General features: G+C 40.2%; 1 protein-coding gene and 1 non-coding gene across 17 annotated transcripts in view; one reads left to right on the plus strand and one right to left on the minus strand.

The window, feature by feature from the left end:
• The window catches only part of LOC117065745 (ankyrin repeat and KH domain-containing protein 1), a 147,165-nt gene that overhangs the window by 15,657 nt on the left and 117,017 nt on the right, over positions 1–14,491 (minus strand). For all 16 annotated transcript variants that reach the window (XM_033180952.1, XM_033180968.1, XM_033180956.1 and 13 more), the window contains 5 exons: positions 10,501–10,675; positions 8,313–8,760; positions 7,682–7,828; positions 6,735–6,884; positions 4,956–6,568 (listed from right to left, as the gene is read on the minus strand). In XM_033180952.1, the coding sequence (XP_033036843.1) occupies positions 4,956–6,568; positions 6,735–6,884; positions 7,682–7,828; positions 8,313–8,760; positions 10,501–10,675 (2,533 nt within the window). The remainder of the gene's footprint in view (positions 1–4,955; positions 6,569–6,734; positions 6,885–7,681; positions 7,829–8,312; positions 8,761–10,500; positions 10,676–14,491) is intronic.
• On the plus strand, positions 7,328–7,404 carry LOC117066255. Its single transcript, XR_004430237.1, has one exon. It is a non-coding gene; the product is annotated as a small nucleolar RNA SNORD45 (small nucleolar RNA).

The following is a 14,491-nucleotide window of genomic DNA, read 5'->3' on the forward strand; positions in this document are numbered from 1 at the left end:
TTTTTTGAGACGGAGTCTCGCTCTGTCAACCAGGCTGGAGTGCAGTGGCACGATCTCAGCTCACTGCAAGCTCCGCCTTCCGGGTTCATGCCATTCTCCTGCCTCAGCCTCCCGAGTAGCTGGGACTACAAGTGTCCGCCACCACACCCGGCTAATTTTTTGTATTTTTAGTACAGACTGGGTTTCCCCATGTTGGCCAGGATGATCTCGATCTCCTGACCTCATGATCTGCCCACCCTGACCTCCCAAAGTGCTGGGATTACAGGCATAAGCCACTGCACCTGGCCTCATATTTCCATTTCCAAGCAATCACTAATCTTTTGTCTCTATAGATTTGCCTACTCTGGACATGTGGGTAACGTAATGCATTTCCTACTTATTTCAGACTTTCGTTATTGTGGTAGGCAACAGTAGGCAATTATTACTTTGTGCTTTCCTGGACAAAAAAAATTAAATTTTCTAGTGCTAACCAAAGTAGATGTTAGCAAAATCTAGAGGTAGTGAGAATACTGAATGTGGCTTTAAAAAGTCTGTAAGTAGGAAATGAATCATTTCTTTTGTTTTTTATTGAAATGAATAATTTTTATAATAACCTCTTGTTTTTTTTGGGTTTGTTTGTTTTTATTTTGAGACAGGGTCTTGCTCTGTCACTCAGGCTAGAGTGCAGTGGTGTGATCATAGCTCACTGCAGCCTCGACCTCTGGGCTCAAGCAATCCTCTTGCCTAGCCCCACTGAGTAGCTGGGACTACAAACGTGTGCCACCACACTGAGCTAATTTTTTTTTTTTTTAGATGGAGTCTTGCTCTGTCGCCCAGGCTGGAGTCCAGTGGCGTGATCTTGGCTCACTGTAAGCTCTGCCTCCTGGGTTCACGCCATTCCCCTGCCTCAGCCTCCCGAGTAGCTGGGACTACAGGTGACCGCCACCACGCCTGGCTAATTTTTTTGTATTTTAAGTAGACACAGGGTTTCACCGTGTTAGCCAGGATGGTCTCGATCTCCTGACCTCATGATCCGCCCGCCTCGGCCTCCCAAAGTGTTGGGATTACAGGCATGAACCACTGCGCCTGGCCCCACACTGAGCTAAGTTTTAAATTTATTTTATATCGAGACAGGGTCCCACTATGCTGCCCAGGGTGGTCTCGAACTCCTGGGTTCAAGTGATCCTCCTGACTTGGCCTTCCAAAGTACTCAAATTACAGATGTGAGCCACTACACCTGGCCACTGTCAATATTTTTACAGTGAAATCTGTCAGTCTTTTGTAAAGATCATGATAGCCTTTTTTTTTTTTTTTTTTTTTTTGGAGACAGAATCTCGCTCTATTGCCCAGGCTGAGTATAGTGGCACAATCTCAGCTCACTGAAACCTCTGCCTCCCGGTTGCAGCAATTCTCCTGCCTCAGCCTACCGAGCAGCTGGGATTACAGGCACCCACCACCATGCCTGGCTAAATTCAGTATGTTTGGTAGAGACAGGGGTTTCCCCATGTTGGCCAGGCTGGTCTTGACCTCCTGACTTCAAGTGATCCACCCTACTCAGCCTCCCAAAGTGCTGGGATTACAGGTGTGAGCCACCATGCCCAGCTGATAATGATAGCTTTTAAAGATCATGATGTGCAAATTAGGGACATAAATGTAGATGCCACATAAATGTACTTTTTATTAGCTTTACTGAGATTTAATTCACAATCCATATAATTTACTCATTTGAAGTTATACTATTCAATAGCTTTTTGTATATTCACAGAATTGTGCATTCATGACCACATCAATTTTAGAACCTTTCTGTTATCCTAAAAAGAAACTCTGAAGCTGAGCATGGTGGCTCACACCCACAATCCTATCTCTTTGGCATGCCAAAGTAGAATAAGTGCTTGAAGCCCAGGAGGTTGAGGCTTCAATGAGCCATGATCACGCCACTGCACTCCAGCCTGGGCAACAGAATGAGGCCCTGTCTCCAAAAAAAGAAAAGAAAGAAAAGGAAATTCTGCACTCCTAAGCTATCACCTACCCTCCAATCATCCCTTCATCCTAGGTAACCACTAATCTACTTTCTGTCTCTATGGATTTGCTAATCTGGATGTTTCACATAAATGGAATCATAAAATAAATATCTGGTCTTTTGTGACTGGCTTCTTTCATTTAGTAAAATGTTTTCAAAGTTCATCCATATTATAGCATGAATCAGTACTTCTTTTTTTTTTTTTTTTTTTTTTGAGACTGAGTATTGCTCTGTCGCCAGGCTGGAGTGCAGTGGCGTAATCTCAGCTCACTGCAAACTCCACCTCCCATGTTCAAGTGATTCCCCTGCCTCAGCCTCCTGAGTAGCTGGGACTACAGGAGCATACCACCACACCCAGCTAATGTTTTGTATTTTAGTAGAGACAGGGTTTTACCATGTTGGCCAGGCTGGTCTCGAACTCCTGACCTCATGATCCGTCCACCTTGGCCTCCCAAAGTGCTGGGATTATAGGCGTGAGCCACCATGCCCAGCCCTTTATTTCTTTTTATACCAAATACAAAATATTACGTTCCATAGATATATACCACATTTTGTTTATCTGCTTGTCAGTTAATGAACATTCAGTTGTTTCTACATTTTGGCTATTAAGAATAATGTTGCTATGAACATTGGTTTTTCTATAGACATATATCTTCCCTAGGAGTAGAATAACGGGATCATATGATCACTCATGTCTAACTTTCTGAGGAACTGTGAAACTGTTTTTCCAAAGCGGATGTACCATTTTACATTCCTACCTACTGTGTATGATGGTTTCAATTGTCTCTATATCTTTCCCCATCTTCTTAAGTATTACTATTTTTTTTTTTTTTTTCCTGACAGTCTCTTGTTTAGGCTGGAGTGCTGTGGCATGATTTCAGCTTACTGCAACCTCCGTCTTCTGGGTTCAAGTGATTCCTGTGCCTCAGCCTCGCAAGTAGCTGGGACTACAGACCTGCACCATCATGCCCGGCTATTTTTTATATTTTTAGTAGAGATGGGGTTTCACCCTATTGGCCAGGCTGGTCTCAAACTCCTGACCTCATGTAAACCCCTCGCCTCAGCTTCCCAAAGTGCTGGGATTACAGGCATGAACCACCACGCTCAGTCAGTATTACTACCTCTTACCTGAAAACTAGGAAAGTAAACTATATCCATGAAAAGAGCATCAACAAAAGAAACCATACAAGCAGTTAAGAAATGGGGCCAAGCTTATTAATCCCAGGACCTAGAAGGAAGGTCAAGGATTAATGCTTTCTATCACATCCTGGGTACTGGCAATGAGCTCTTCTTTCACCCTGAGGCTTCTCAAATTCTATACTACTTTCCCCAAATGAAAAGTCATAATATATGTCTATTTACAGAGAGGAAGGGAAAAAAAATTAGAGAATATTTTGGACCACAGATAGTCATATGAAGCCTTCTATTTCTATTTGAAATACAATATAACAACTATGTTTTCCTGAATAGACAAGTAAATGGAAACATATCTGAAATGAAAGCTAAGGCTATGCCATATTCATAACTCACAAATAATTTTAAACAACATAGATCAGTTTATAATTAGCAACAAGGTAGCATGGGATATGGGGCAGTTTTCCAACTGGAAGAGAAATGCTAAGAGGCAGTAGTGCCACATTCTGGGTCAGTCACATTTTTAATTTGTTTTTCAGAACAGTGCAGATTAGACTAAAATTTGGCTCTTAAACTACAGAAAATAGATTCTGGTTCTCCAAATATCTCCAAGCCAAAACTGACCTCAAATCTGTCTATATATTTCTCATAATGCCTCAGCAGCTAATTTATAATTTCAAAGAAGCAATAGCTAAATCTATGTTGGTCTTTCAAAAGTAAGAGCCTATAAATGACTGGGTCTCTTCAAATAGCTGTATCTAGGCTGGGCGCAGTGGCTCACGCCTGTAATCATAGCACTTTGGGAGGCCAAGGCAGGCGGATATTGCCTGACCTCAGGAGTTCGAGACCATCCTGGGCAACATGGCGAAACCCTGTCTACTAAAAATACAAAAAATTGGCCGGGCATGGTGGCGCATGTCTGTAGTCCCAGCTACTTGAAAGGCTGAGGCACGAGAAATGCTTGAGCCTAGGAGGTGGAGGTAGAAGTGAGCTGAGACTGGGCCACTGCACTCCAGCCTGGGTGATAGAGTGAGACCCTGTCTCAAAAAAATAAAACAAAATAATAAAAATAAAAAGAAAATACATAAAAAACGAATAGCTACACCTAAAATAAACAACACAGAGTACTATTAAACAATGTAAATTTTTTTTTTTTTTTTTTTTTTTTTTTTTTGAGACGGAGTCTGGCTCTGCCGCCCAGGCTGGAGTGCAGTGGCCGGGTCTCAGCTCACTGCAAGCTCCGCCTCCTGGGTTTACGCCATTCTCCTGCCTCAGCCTCCCAAGCAGCTGGGACTACAGGCGCCCGCCATGTCGCCCGGCTAGTTTTTTGTATTTTTTAGTAGAGACGGGGTTTCACCATGTTAGCCAGGATGGTCTCGATCTCCTGACCTCGTGATCCGCCCGTCTCGGCCTCCCAAAGTGCTGGGATTACAGGCTTGAGCCACCGCGCCCGGCCAACAATGTAAATTATGAACTGGTGCCTAAACACCTTTGCAACTTCAATTTTTTAAATCTAAGAAATGCAAACAATCACTATGATTTTTTTAAAGTCTGTAAATTTGGAATCCTTGAAACATCCCTGGAGTTTTTTTTTTATTAACATGAATAGACACCAATTTTATTAATATGAATAGACACCAAGAAAATGGACTTACACCATGGTGTAACTCCCTTACTATGAGGGACAGAAAGATCATAGAGAGAATCTAAAGCAGCTCATTACATGTGAGTGATTTACGTCTTGCTACTTTTTTTGTCCACTTAAGGTGAGATTAGGCCGTAGGCACTCCAAACTGAACTGCAGCAATAGTTAATAACTTACCAACTGGACTAGTAGAAACTCGCTGGGAAGGTGGTCTGAAGCCAGGTGCCTTTGAGTTATCAGGATGCATGTTTTCCAAGTGTCCAAGCACTGAGTTACCCAGAAATGCTGACTGAACAGTGAAAGAGGCATCTGCAGTCACTCGTGAGGACAGTGGACCATCTCCCCAACCCTGGTTAGCTGGCACCTGACTACTATCAAAAAGACTGCTGAAGTGATTGAAAAGTGTGGCTGGGCCAAATGTAGGTGGCAAAGATTTATTTGCTGGGTTTATGTGCATCTGAGAACCATTCATGATGTTCACAGCTGAAGAAAGCTGCACTGTAGCTGGTGGGCCTTGAGGTGGTGTTAAAGTAACTGGATTTGTAACAAAAATAGACTGGGGATCCTGGTGAATAGTTGCATTTGGTACCATGGAGTAAAAAGAACCTCTGGGCTGCATTCGATGAGAAACTCGAGGTGCTGGTACAGCTAACTGAGGTAAATTACTGGTGTCCTGATTATCAGCAGCAACCATTCTGGGTGATGTCAAAGTCAATGGAGCAGGTTCTGAGTTAGATGCAAAAGGCATTGACATAGGACTTAAATCAGACACACTGGATGGCTGTGCCTCCTCTTGTGTGTTACCGGAAGTAGGAGTGGGACTACTGGATGGGTGAGTTTCTGGAGCTCCCGGGGTGTTGCTGGCAGAGCTACTGCAACTGTTTGCAGCTGAAGATGGGATACATAGGTTTGCCATGGGCTGGTCCTGTGTGGACACTTTCTCTTTGGTGGGTGGCACAGCAGAGAAAGACTCCATCTTTTGTGAAGAAAGCTGTGCTTGAGAAGTACTTGCAGTTAGAAATGTGGTAGGAGCTTGCCCGCTAGTGATAGGTGCAGAGGAGACAGAAGGCAGGGAACTACAAGTGCTTGTCACAGAAGAAATCACTGTTGCTGGAGGACTCGTCTTAGGCACACAGGCAAACAACTGCTTTCTGACTGATGAAGGAGTCCGGGTATTAGTGACACACAGTTGCTGATTGGCAGCAACTACAGAAGAGACAGTGATAGGACAACTGGCAGTAGCTAGTCCAGCAGACTCTGAGGGTAAAACAGTCCCGTTCTGGTTAGGTAGACGGCTTGTGTTATTATGCTTTGGAGAGCTATTTGTGTTGCCAGGATTCACAGGTCTCACTGGGAATGGTCCCCATGTGTTAGGAGAAGGTGAGAAGGTTCCTCCAAACTGGGCCATGGGTAAGCGAGGATGCCGAATCTGTTGCATAGTTTGAGCAGCCAGCAGGGCAAAATGAGGGTGAGGATAAGCTAAGGGTAGAGAAACTGGGAAAGAAGAATGTACATTTGTTGTAACATTCTTATTAAGTTTATTAGCGGGCTGGAACGTAGATAACGTTGTTGCCTGTGAAGTTACAAGAGTTGGAGCACCCAAAGGAAATGCATTTTTACTGGAAGCTGCTGTGGTACCTACTCCAGATGAGAAGTTAGCATGAATTGATTTGGTGCTGGCAGGTGTTCTGATATGATTTTTAGGAATCAAGTCTTCCAGTTCCTTAGCAGGATCTTGAATGAGTGCATTGATTAGTTGAACTGCATATCTTGTTGATTCTGTGCCACCCCTGGAGAAAAAAAAAAACAACAGAAACAAGACCAAAAACATTAAACAAAGAAAACAAACAGGTAATCTTAACCATCAAATAAAGTTCTTAATTATACCATACCTAACAAAGGTATGCTTCTTATAATTTCTACTCAGAACTAACAGTATACATTTTGCACAATTACCTTATTGTGATCATTCTCTCGCCATTCTTATCTTTTTGTTTATCCACATCAATATGGGCACCAGTAACATCTTGTATTGCAGTAATGTTGCATCCTCCTCTTCCCATTATCCTGGACACGACTGAGGCTGGAACAGACAATTTCTTTGACCTATAAAATGAAGAATACACATGAGCTTATGAAATTAAATGTCTCTTTACTAAAAAAGATGTCTCAGTAAGTATGTTCATGGTCATTTTGTAGAATAACATTTCTCAAATGCTAAAGAGGAAATTATTAAGTTTTTATTTTAGAAACTGATCTCTTTTAATATTGAATTGAATTTAGTAAAGTTAAAAATTACATTGCCTCTGCAGTTTCAGAGAACCTAACTTTAAAAATTACACTGCCATTTAAAACAAAAATTATATTTAAATCACTCACAATATAAGCATTCAAATCTGCCCAAAATAATACACATCAACTAAACTGCAACGACCCTGTTAAAATAGTGAATACCATATTATTAAAATCCACACAGAATAACCATGCTAGCTTATTCATTTTAAACCAGTATCAACAGCTCATACTTAGCAACAAAAAATAAAGCCTCAGGTCAATGATGAGCTGACATGTATTCTGAATCTAGAGCTGATTATTAGTACTTCAGTTCTAGAATTACTGAGACATGAGAAAGAAAAAAAGAAAGAGAAGACCTTTACATTTGAACTACATAAAAAGCAACTCAGGTTATCCCAAAAAGCCAAAATTTCTTGTGTCATATAAAATATGCATGCAAAATTTATATACTGCTTCTAATTTTGCTTTAGCATATTCTGGATTTAGTGTGGCAATGCAGTTTAAAATAATGACCACATTCAAATTATTTATTAATTAACTAGGTAGCCATCTCACATGAGAAAGGGAAAATATATGAAAATTAAAAAGATGGAACTAATTCTATTTACCTTCGTACAACTTCTTTCCACCCTTCTTCTCTTTTCTGACCCCTTTTAGGGCTAGTGAGATTCAGCTTTATGTTTGGAGAGCTTAATGGCAATGGCACTGTCTTGTAGCTGGTTGACAAGGAATTAGGATTCACTTCACCTTCAAGTCTAAGAAGAGACAAACAGCAAGTACAATAAAAGATAAGTTTTAAGATGGAAACTCAAGAGACTATTCCTTTATAGCCAGGGTTATGCTGAAATATTCGTATTAAACTTTGGCACATCAAATAATCAATGAGTCAGAAAAACAGAAATAGAGCAAAGAGCTCATCATTTATTTTAGTATTAAAATGGATTCAGATGCCAAAAATTAGACCATAATCATAAAAATGACATAGTTAGATAAAATCAAAGCATACAAATACTTTCAACTTCAGACTATGAATCCTATAAAAATTTCTAATAATCTCATTTCCCAACTAGCACATGATCAAGAGGACATGGGTGAATTTGTTTTGAATATTGAAGATAGATAATGTGGTAGAATTCAATTGTTTAACACAACTTGTACTTGGATAATATACTTCAAATTCTTGTGCCAGGCATGAAGAAGGAAAGGTGCAGGTAGAGTTAACAAATCAGAAACATTTACCGTGTCTGAGTTTTGGAAGTAGCAGTACTTGTCTTTTCTTCTTGGGAATGAAGGAGCAGTGAGGGGTATTTAGAGGAATTCACATCCATCACAAAATTTAACTCTTGGCTTTTACCACCACTGCTACTCTCACTGTTGCAGTCTGTGCTGTCCAAGTTATCTGAGTCACTATTCCCACCTGCACCACCACCTCTAGGTTCTCCATTTATTTTATTTTTATCTGCCTTTTGTTGGGCTAAAGACATATGTTGTTCTGGTAAAATTAAATGTGCTGTAGGAGGGGTTTCTTTTGTTTTGTTCTTCTTATTTTTCCGATTGGCACTGGGAGTTGTCACCACGTTGGCCCGTTTTTTCCCAAACACATTTGTGAATGTTGCAGATGTTGCAGAGATTCCAATTGTGGTGGTGGTGGTTGCACTAGGAGGTTCTATGGGAACTTCTTGCTCCACTGAAATGGTTAAAAAGAATAAAAATCATACTGAGAGTCACAGATCTCAAAATAAATTCTGACAGAATATATTTGATAATTCATAATAATTCAGTCTTTTACATCATATTTTCCTTTCACCAGTATTCACTAAGAAATAAAAAAATCTTTATTTATTCATTTTTTTGAGATGGAGTCTTGCTGTGTCGCCCAGGCTAGAATGGAGTGGTGCGATATCGGCTCACTGCAACCTCTGCCTCCCAGGTAGCTAGGACTACAGGCACGCACCACCATGCCTGGCTAATTTTTGTACTTTTAGTAGAGGTGGGGTTTCACCATGTTGGCCAGGCCAGTCTCAAACTCCTGACCTGGTGATCCACCCGGCTTGGCCCCCCAAAGTGCTGGGATTACAGGTGTGCGCCACTGCACCTAGGCGAAATAAAGCAATCTTTTACTGTGGCCAGGCGCAGTGGCTCATGCCTGTAATTCCAGTACTTTGGGAGGCCAAGGCAGGTGGATTGATTACTTGAGCTCAGGAGTTCAAGACCAGCCTGGGCAACATGATGAAATCTTGTCTCTACAAAAAATACAAAAATTAGCTGGGGGTGGTGGTGCACACCTGTGGTCCCCGCTACCTGGGAGGCTGAGGTGGGAGGATCACCTGAACCTGGGGAGCAGAGGTTGCAGTGAGCCGAGATTGCACCAGTGCACTCCAGTCTAGGTGGCAGAGGGAGACCTCATCTCAAAAAAAAAACACACAAAAAAAATCTTTACTGTTGTTAGCCTAATAAATAATTTACTATTATTTGTTGTTAGAACAAATATACAATATATTTTCTTGTCTAAGGTGGTATGGGACACACATATTAGCAATATTCTTAATATATATATATATTTTTTTTTGCTCCTGTCACCCAGGCTGGAGTGCAATGGTGTGAACTCAGCTTACCACCTCCGCCTCCCGGGTTCAAGCAGTTCTCCTGCCTTAGCCTCCTGAGTAGCTGGGATTACAGGCATGTGCCACCACGCCTGCAATCCCAGGCTAATTTTGTATTTTTTTTTTTTTAGTAGAGACGGGGTTTCACAATATTGGTCAGGGTGGTCTCAAACTCCTGACCTTGTGATCCACTCTTGGCCTCCCAAAGTGCTGGGATTACAGACATGAGCCACCACACCCGGCCCAATATTCTTAATATTCTTAATTCTAGTCTCATGAACCCAAACCACAATATAGTTTGAATTTAGGGCACTTTTCAAATTGTATTTTAGAATTAGAATTCAAGTAGAACAAAATTATTTGCCTACTACAAGCACTGCCAGACAGTATAATAAATAACTCTTTGAGAGTACTAAACCCATCTCTATTGACATTTCAGGCCTCTATATCCTTGAGCCTGAATCTCAGCTAAAAATAAACTGAGAAACTGTACTTCTAATCAGGAGAGGAAGAGTTACAGAAGAATCTCAAAAAAAGGTTGCAAACCTCTTACTGTATTGCTTTTAGTATATATGCGATGTTTTACAAGGGGACTTAAATTACAACTGAATTTCTTCAAATTATGTGCTTGCTTTCCCCTTGTTTCTCTGTATTAATTTGCAATGCAAAACACTTAGAAATACTTACTATAAAAGTCATTGTCCATTTCAGATTAATAAAGTAATCAAATGTTTAACTAGAGTTAACTAGAGCAAAGAGCACTCAAAATGAAGTTGATAAACAAAGGAGAATTTTCTCATTAATTCAGATGGTTTGTTTCTCACCATCTTCATCATTCTCCTCTTCATCTTCATCCTCTGGTAGTTCTGAATTCTCCTTAGGTTTGTTTTCTTCATCTTCCTCCTGTTTCCTTTTCTGTTCCTCTTTTTTCTTTTTTCTCTTTTCTTTTCTTTTTTCTCTTTTAGCGGCAAGAGCCTGCTTTCTGCTCTCTTCTCTTGACTGCAAATAAAGCAGGTATATAATTTTACCAATAAGACAGTAATGTAAAATAAAGAATGAAATGATATTTTTGTTTATGATACACAGGGATCTTCATGGATGTTATTCTCAAAACACATTTATAAATGCCATCAAGAAAAAATAAACTGGATGCCATCAAAATTGAAAACTTTTGTACTTCAGAGGAATCATCAAGAAAGTAAAAAATCAGCTGGGCGTGGTGGCTCACACCTGTAATCCCAGCACTTTGAGAGGCCAAGGTCGGTGGATCACCTGAGGTCAGGAGTTCGAGACTAATGTAGCCAACATGGTGAAACCCCATCTCTACTAAAAATACAAAAATTAGCTGGGTGTGGTGGCACAGACTTGTAGTCTCAGCTACTCGAGAGGCTGAGGCAGGACAATCACCTGGGAGGCAGAGGTTGCAATGAGCCAAGATCATGCCACCACCGCACTCTAACCTGGGCGACAGAGTGAGACTGTCTCAAAAAAACAAAAAAGTAAAAAGTCAACCTATAAAATGGGACAAATATTTTTGCAAATCATACAACTGGTAAGGGACTTGTATCTATAATACATAAAAAAAACTTACAACTCATGAATGAAGACAGTCCATTTAAAAAACAGATTATGAAAACATCAAGTTATATGCAGGCTGGGTGTGGTGGCTCATGCCTGTAATATAAGCACTTTGGGAGACTGAGGAGGAAAGACTGCTTGAGCCCAGGAGTTTGAGACCAGCCTAGGCAATATAGCAAGATCCCGTCTCTGTAAAAAAATAAGAAAATTAGCCAGGCATAGTGACCTATGCCTGTAGTTCCAGCTACTTGGGAGGCAGGAGGATTGCATGTGCCCAGGAGTTTGAGGCTCTAGTGAGCTATAATCATGCCACTGCACTCAGCCTTGGCAACAGAGTAAGACCCTGTCTCTAAAAAAAAAAGAAAAAAAATTAATTAAAAAAAACCAAATTATACATTTTAAATATACACAAATTTTTATTTGTCAAATATACCTCAATAAAACTATGTTTTAAAAATAGAAAAAGGGCCGGGCGCGGTGGCTCAAGCCTGTAATCCCAGCACTTTGGGAGGCCGAGACGGGCGGATCACGAGGTCAGGAGTTCGAGATCATCCTGGCTAACACGGTGAAACCCCGTCTCTACTAAAAAATACAAAAAGCTAGCCGGGCGAGGTGGCTGGCGCCTGTAGTCCCAGCTACTTGGGAGGCTGAGGCAGGAGAATGGCGTAAACCCGGGAAGCGGAGCTTGCAGTGAGCTGAGATCCGGCCACTGCACTCCAGCCTGGGTGACAGAGCAAGACACCGTCTCAAAAAAAAAAAAAAGAAAAAAAAAAAATTAAAAAAAAAAATAGAAAAAGGATCTGAATAGACATTTCTCCAAAGAAAACATACAAATGACCAATAAGCACAGAGAAAGATAGATGTTCAATATCATTAGCCATCAGGGAAAACCAAATCCAAGTCACAAGATACCCACTTCACACCCACTAGGATGGCTACAATCAAAAGACAGATAATAATATTGGTGAGGATGTGGAGAAATTGAAACCTTCATACACTGCAGGTAGGAATGTAAAATGGTACAGCCACTTTGGAAAATAATCTGGCACTCCTTCAAATAGTTACACAGAACTAGCGTATGATTCAGTAATTCTATCCATAGGTACATGCTCCAGAGAAATAAAAACATTTTCACACAAAAACCTGTATACTTATTTATAATTGCATTATTAAAAGAAAAAGTATCATGATCAAGTAGAGTTATTCTAGGAATGCAAGAGATAGCTTAATATTTTGTTGATAAATAAAGGAAGAGAAAAAGTATGATTATTGAAAGATGCTAAAATTTTGATAGCAAATTTTAGTTTAAAAAAACTTAGTAAGCTAAAGAGACAAGAAAAGGTTGCTTACAATCATTGAGCATTATTTATAATTGCCAAAAAGTGGAAGTAACCCAATGTCCATTAACTGATAAGCAGATAAACAAAATGTGGTCTATCTAAGGATAGAACTGTTTTGTATTTGGCAATAAAAAGAAATAAAGTACTGATTTCGTCTATAACATGGAAGAATTTTGAAAACATTTCACTAAGTGAAAAAGCCAGTCACAAAAGACCAAATATGGTATGATTCCATTTATGTGAAAAGTCCAGAATTGACAAATCTATAGAGACAGAAAGTAGATTAGCAGTTACCTAGGACACAGGGATTGCAGCGGGGGAATGGGAATATGATAGCTATAGAGTGCAGGGTTTCTTTATATGATAGTCATAATGTTCCAAAATTGACTGCTGATAAATGTACAATTCTGTGAATATACTAAACAACACTGAATTACATAACTTTATTTTATTTTGAGACACAGTCTTGCTCTGTCACCCAGGCTGGAGTGCAGTGGCACAATGTTGGCTTACTGCAGCCTCTGCCTGTCGGGTTCCTGCAATTCTGCCTCAGCCTCCCAGGCAGCTGGGATTACAGGCATGTGCCACCATGCCTGACTAATTTCTGTATTTTTAGTAGAGACAGGGTTTCACCATGTTAGCCAGGCTGGTCTCGAACTCCTGAGCTCAGGTGTTCTGCCCACCTTAGCCTCCCAAAGTGCTAGGATTACAGGCGTGAGCCATTGTGCCCAGCTGCGAATTATGTAACTTTACATGGGTAAATTGTACGGTTTGTGGAGTGAATTTCACTAATGCTATTTAAAAAAAAACATTTATGTGGCATCTATTTATGTGCCTAAATGCAGCTATCATGATCTTTAAAATGACTGATAAATTTCACTGTAAAAATCCTGACAAGAAGCTATTACAAAAATGATTCTTTCCTACTTTATAGAATTTATTTTAATTTTAATTTTAAGTAGAGACAGGGTCCTACTTTGTGTTGCCCAGGCTGGTCTTAAACTGCTAGTCTCAAGTGATCCTCCTGCCTCAGCCTCCCAAAGTGCTGGGATTACAGGCGTGAACCACCACACATGCCCAGCCTGTATTTCTTTTTCTGTGAATTGCCTATTCACATGATCATTTTTTATTATCTTTTTTCTCCTAATGATTGTAAGCAAACTTTTCTTCTCTCTTTAGCTTACTAAGTTTTTTTAAACCAAAATTTGCTATCAAAATTTTAGCATCTCTCAATAATCATACTTTGTTTCTTCCTTTAATTATCAACAAAATATATTCATGTTAAGCTATCTCTTGCATTCCTAGAATAACTCTACTCAATCATGATGCTTTTTCTTTTAATATAATTTCCGAACTCAGTATCAACACTCTCATTTTCCAGGTAAGCAGACTGAGCCTCAGAAAGGCAATGTTTTAGTTTATTTGTTTTAATTTTTCCATTATAGCACACATCCTAGGATACTAGATAGTCTTTAATTGGGAATCTAATAAACCACTTGTAACCCAGATCTTATGATAAACAAATGATTTCTAATGCTTTACTAAATTTCTTCACACACCAATGTTAAAACCACTTAGGCAGTAATGATGTCATTTGGTAAAATGGGATTTTTTTTTTTCTTTTTGAGACAGAATCTAGCTCTGTCACCCAGGCTAGAGTGTAGTGCTGTGATCTTGTTTGGCTCACTGCAACCTCTGCCTACTGGGTTCAAACAATTCTCCTGCCTCAGGCTCCTAAGTAGCTAGGACTACAGGCATGCGCCACCACGCCCGGCTAATATTTGTTTTTTTTATTTTTATTATTTTTTTTTCTGAGACGGAGTCTTGCTCTGTCGCCCAGGCTGGAGTGCAGTGGCCGGATCTCAGCTCACTGCAAGCTCTGCCTCCCGGGTTTACG

The sequence above is a fragment of the Trachypithecus francoisi genome, unplaced genomic scaffold, assembly GCF_009764315.1.
Source record: "Trachypithecus francoisi isolate TF-2019V2 unplaced genomic scaffold, Tfra_2.0 Lachesis_group2, whole genome shotgun sequence".
Taxonomy (NCBI): Eukaryota; Metazoa; Chordata; class Mammalia; order Primates; family Cercopithecidae; genus Trachypithecus; species Trachypithecus francoisi.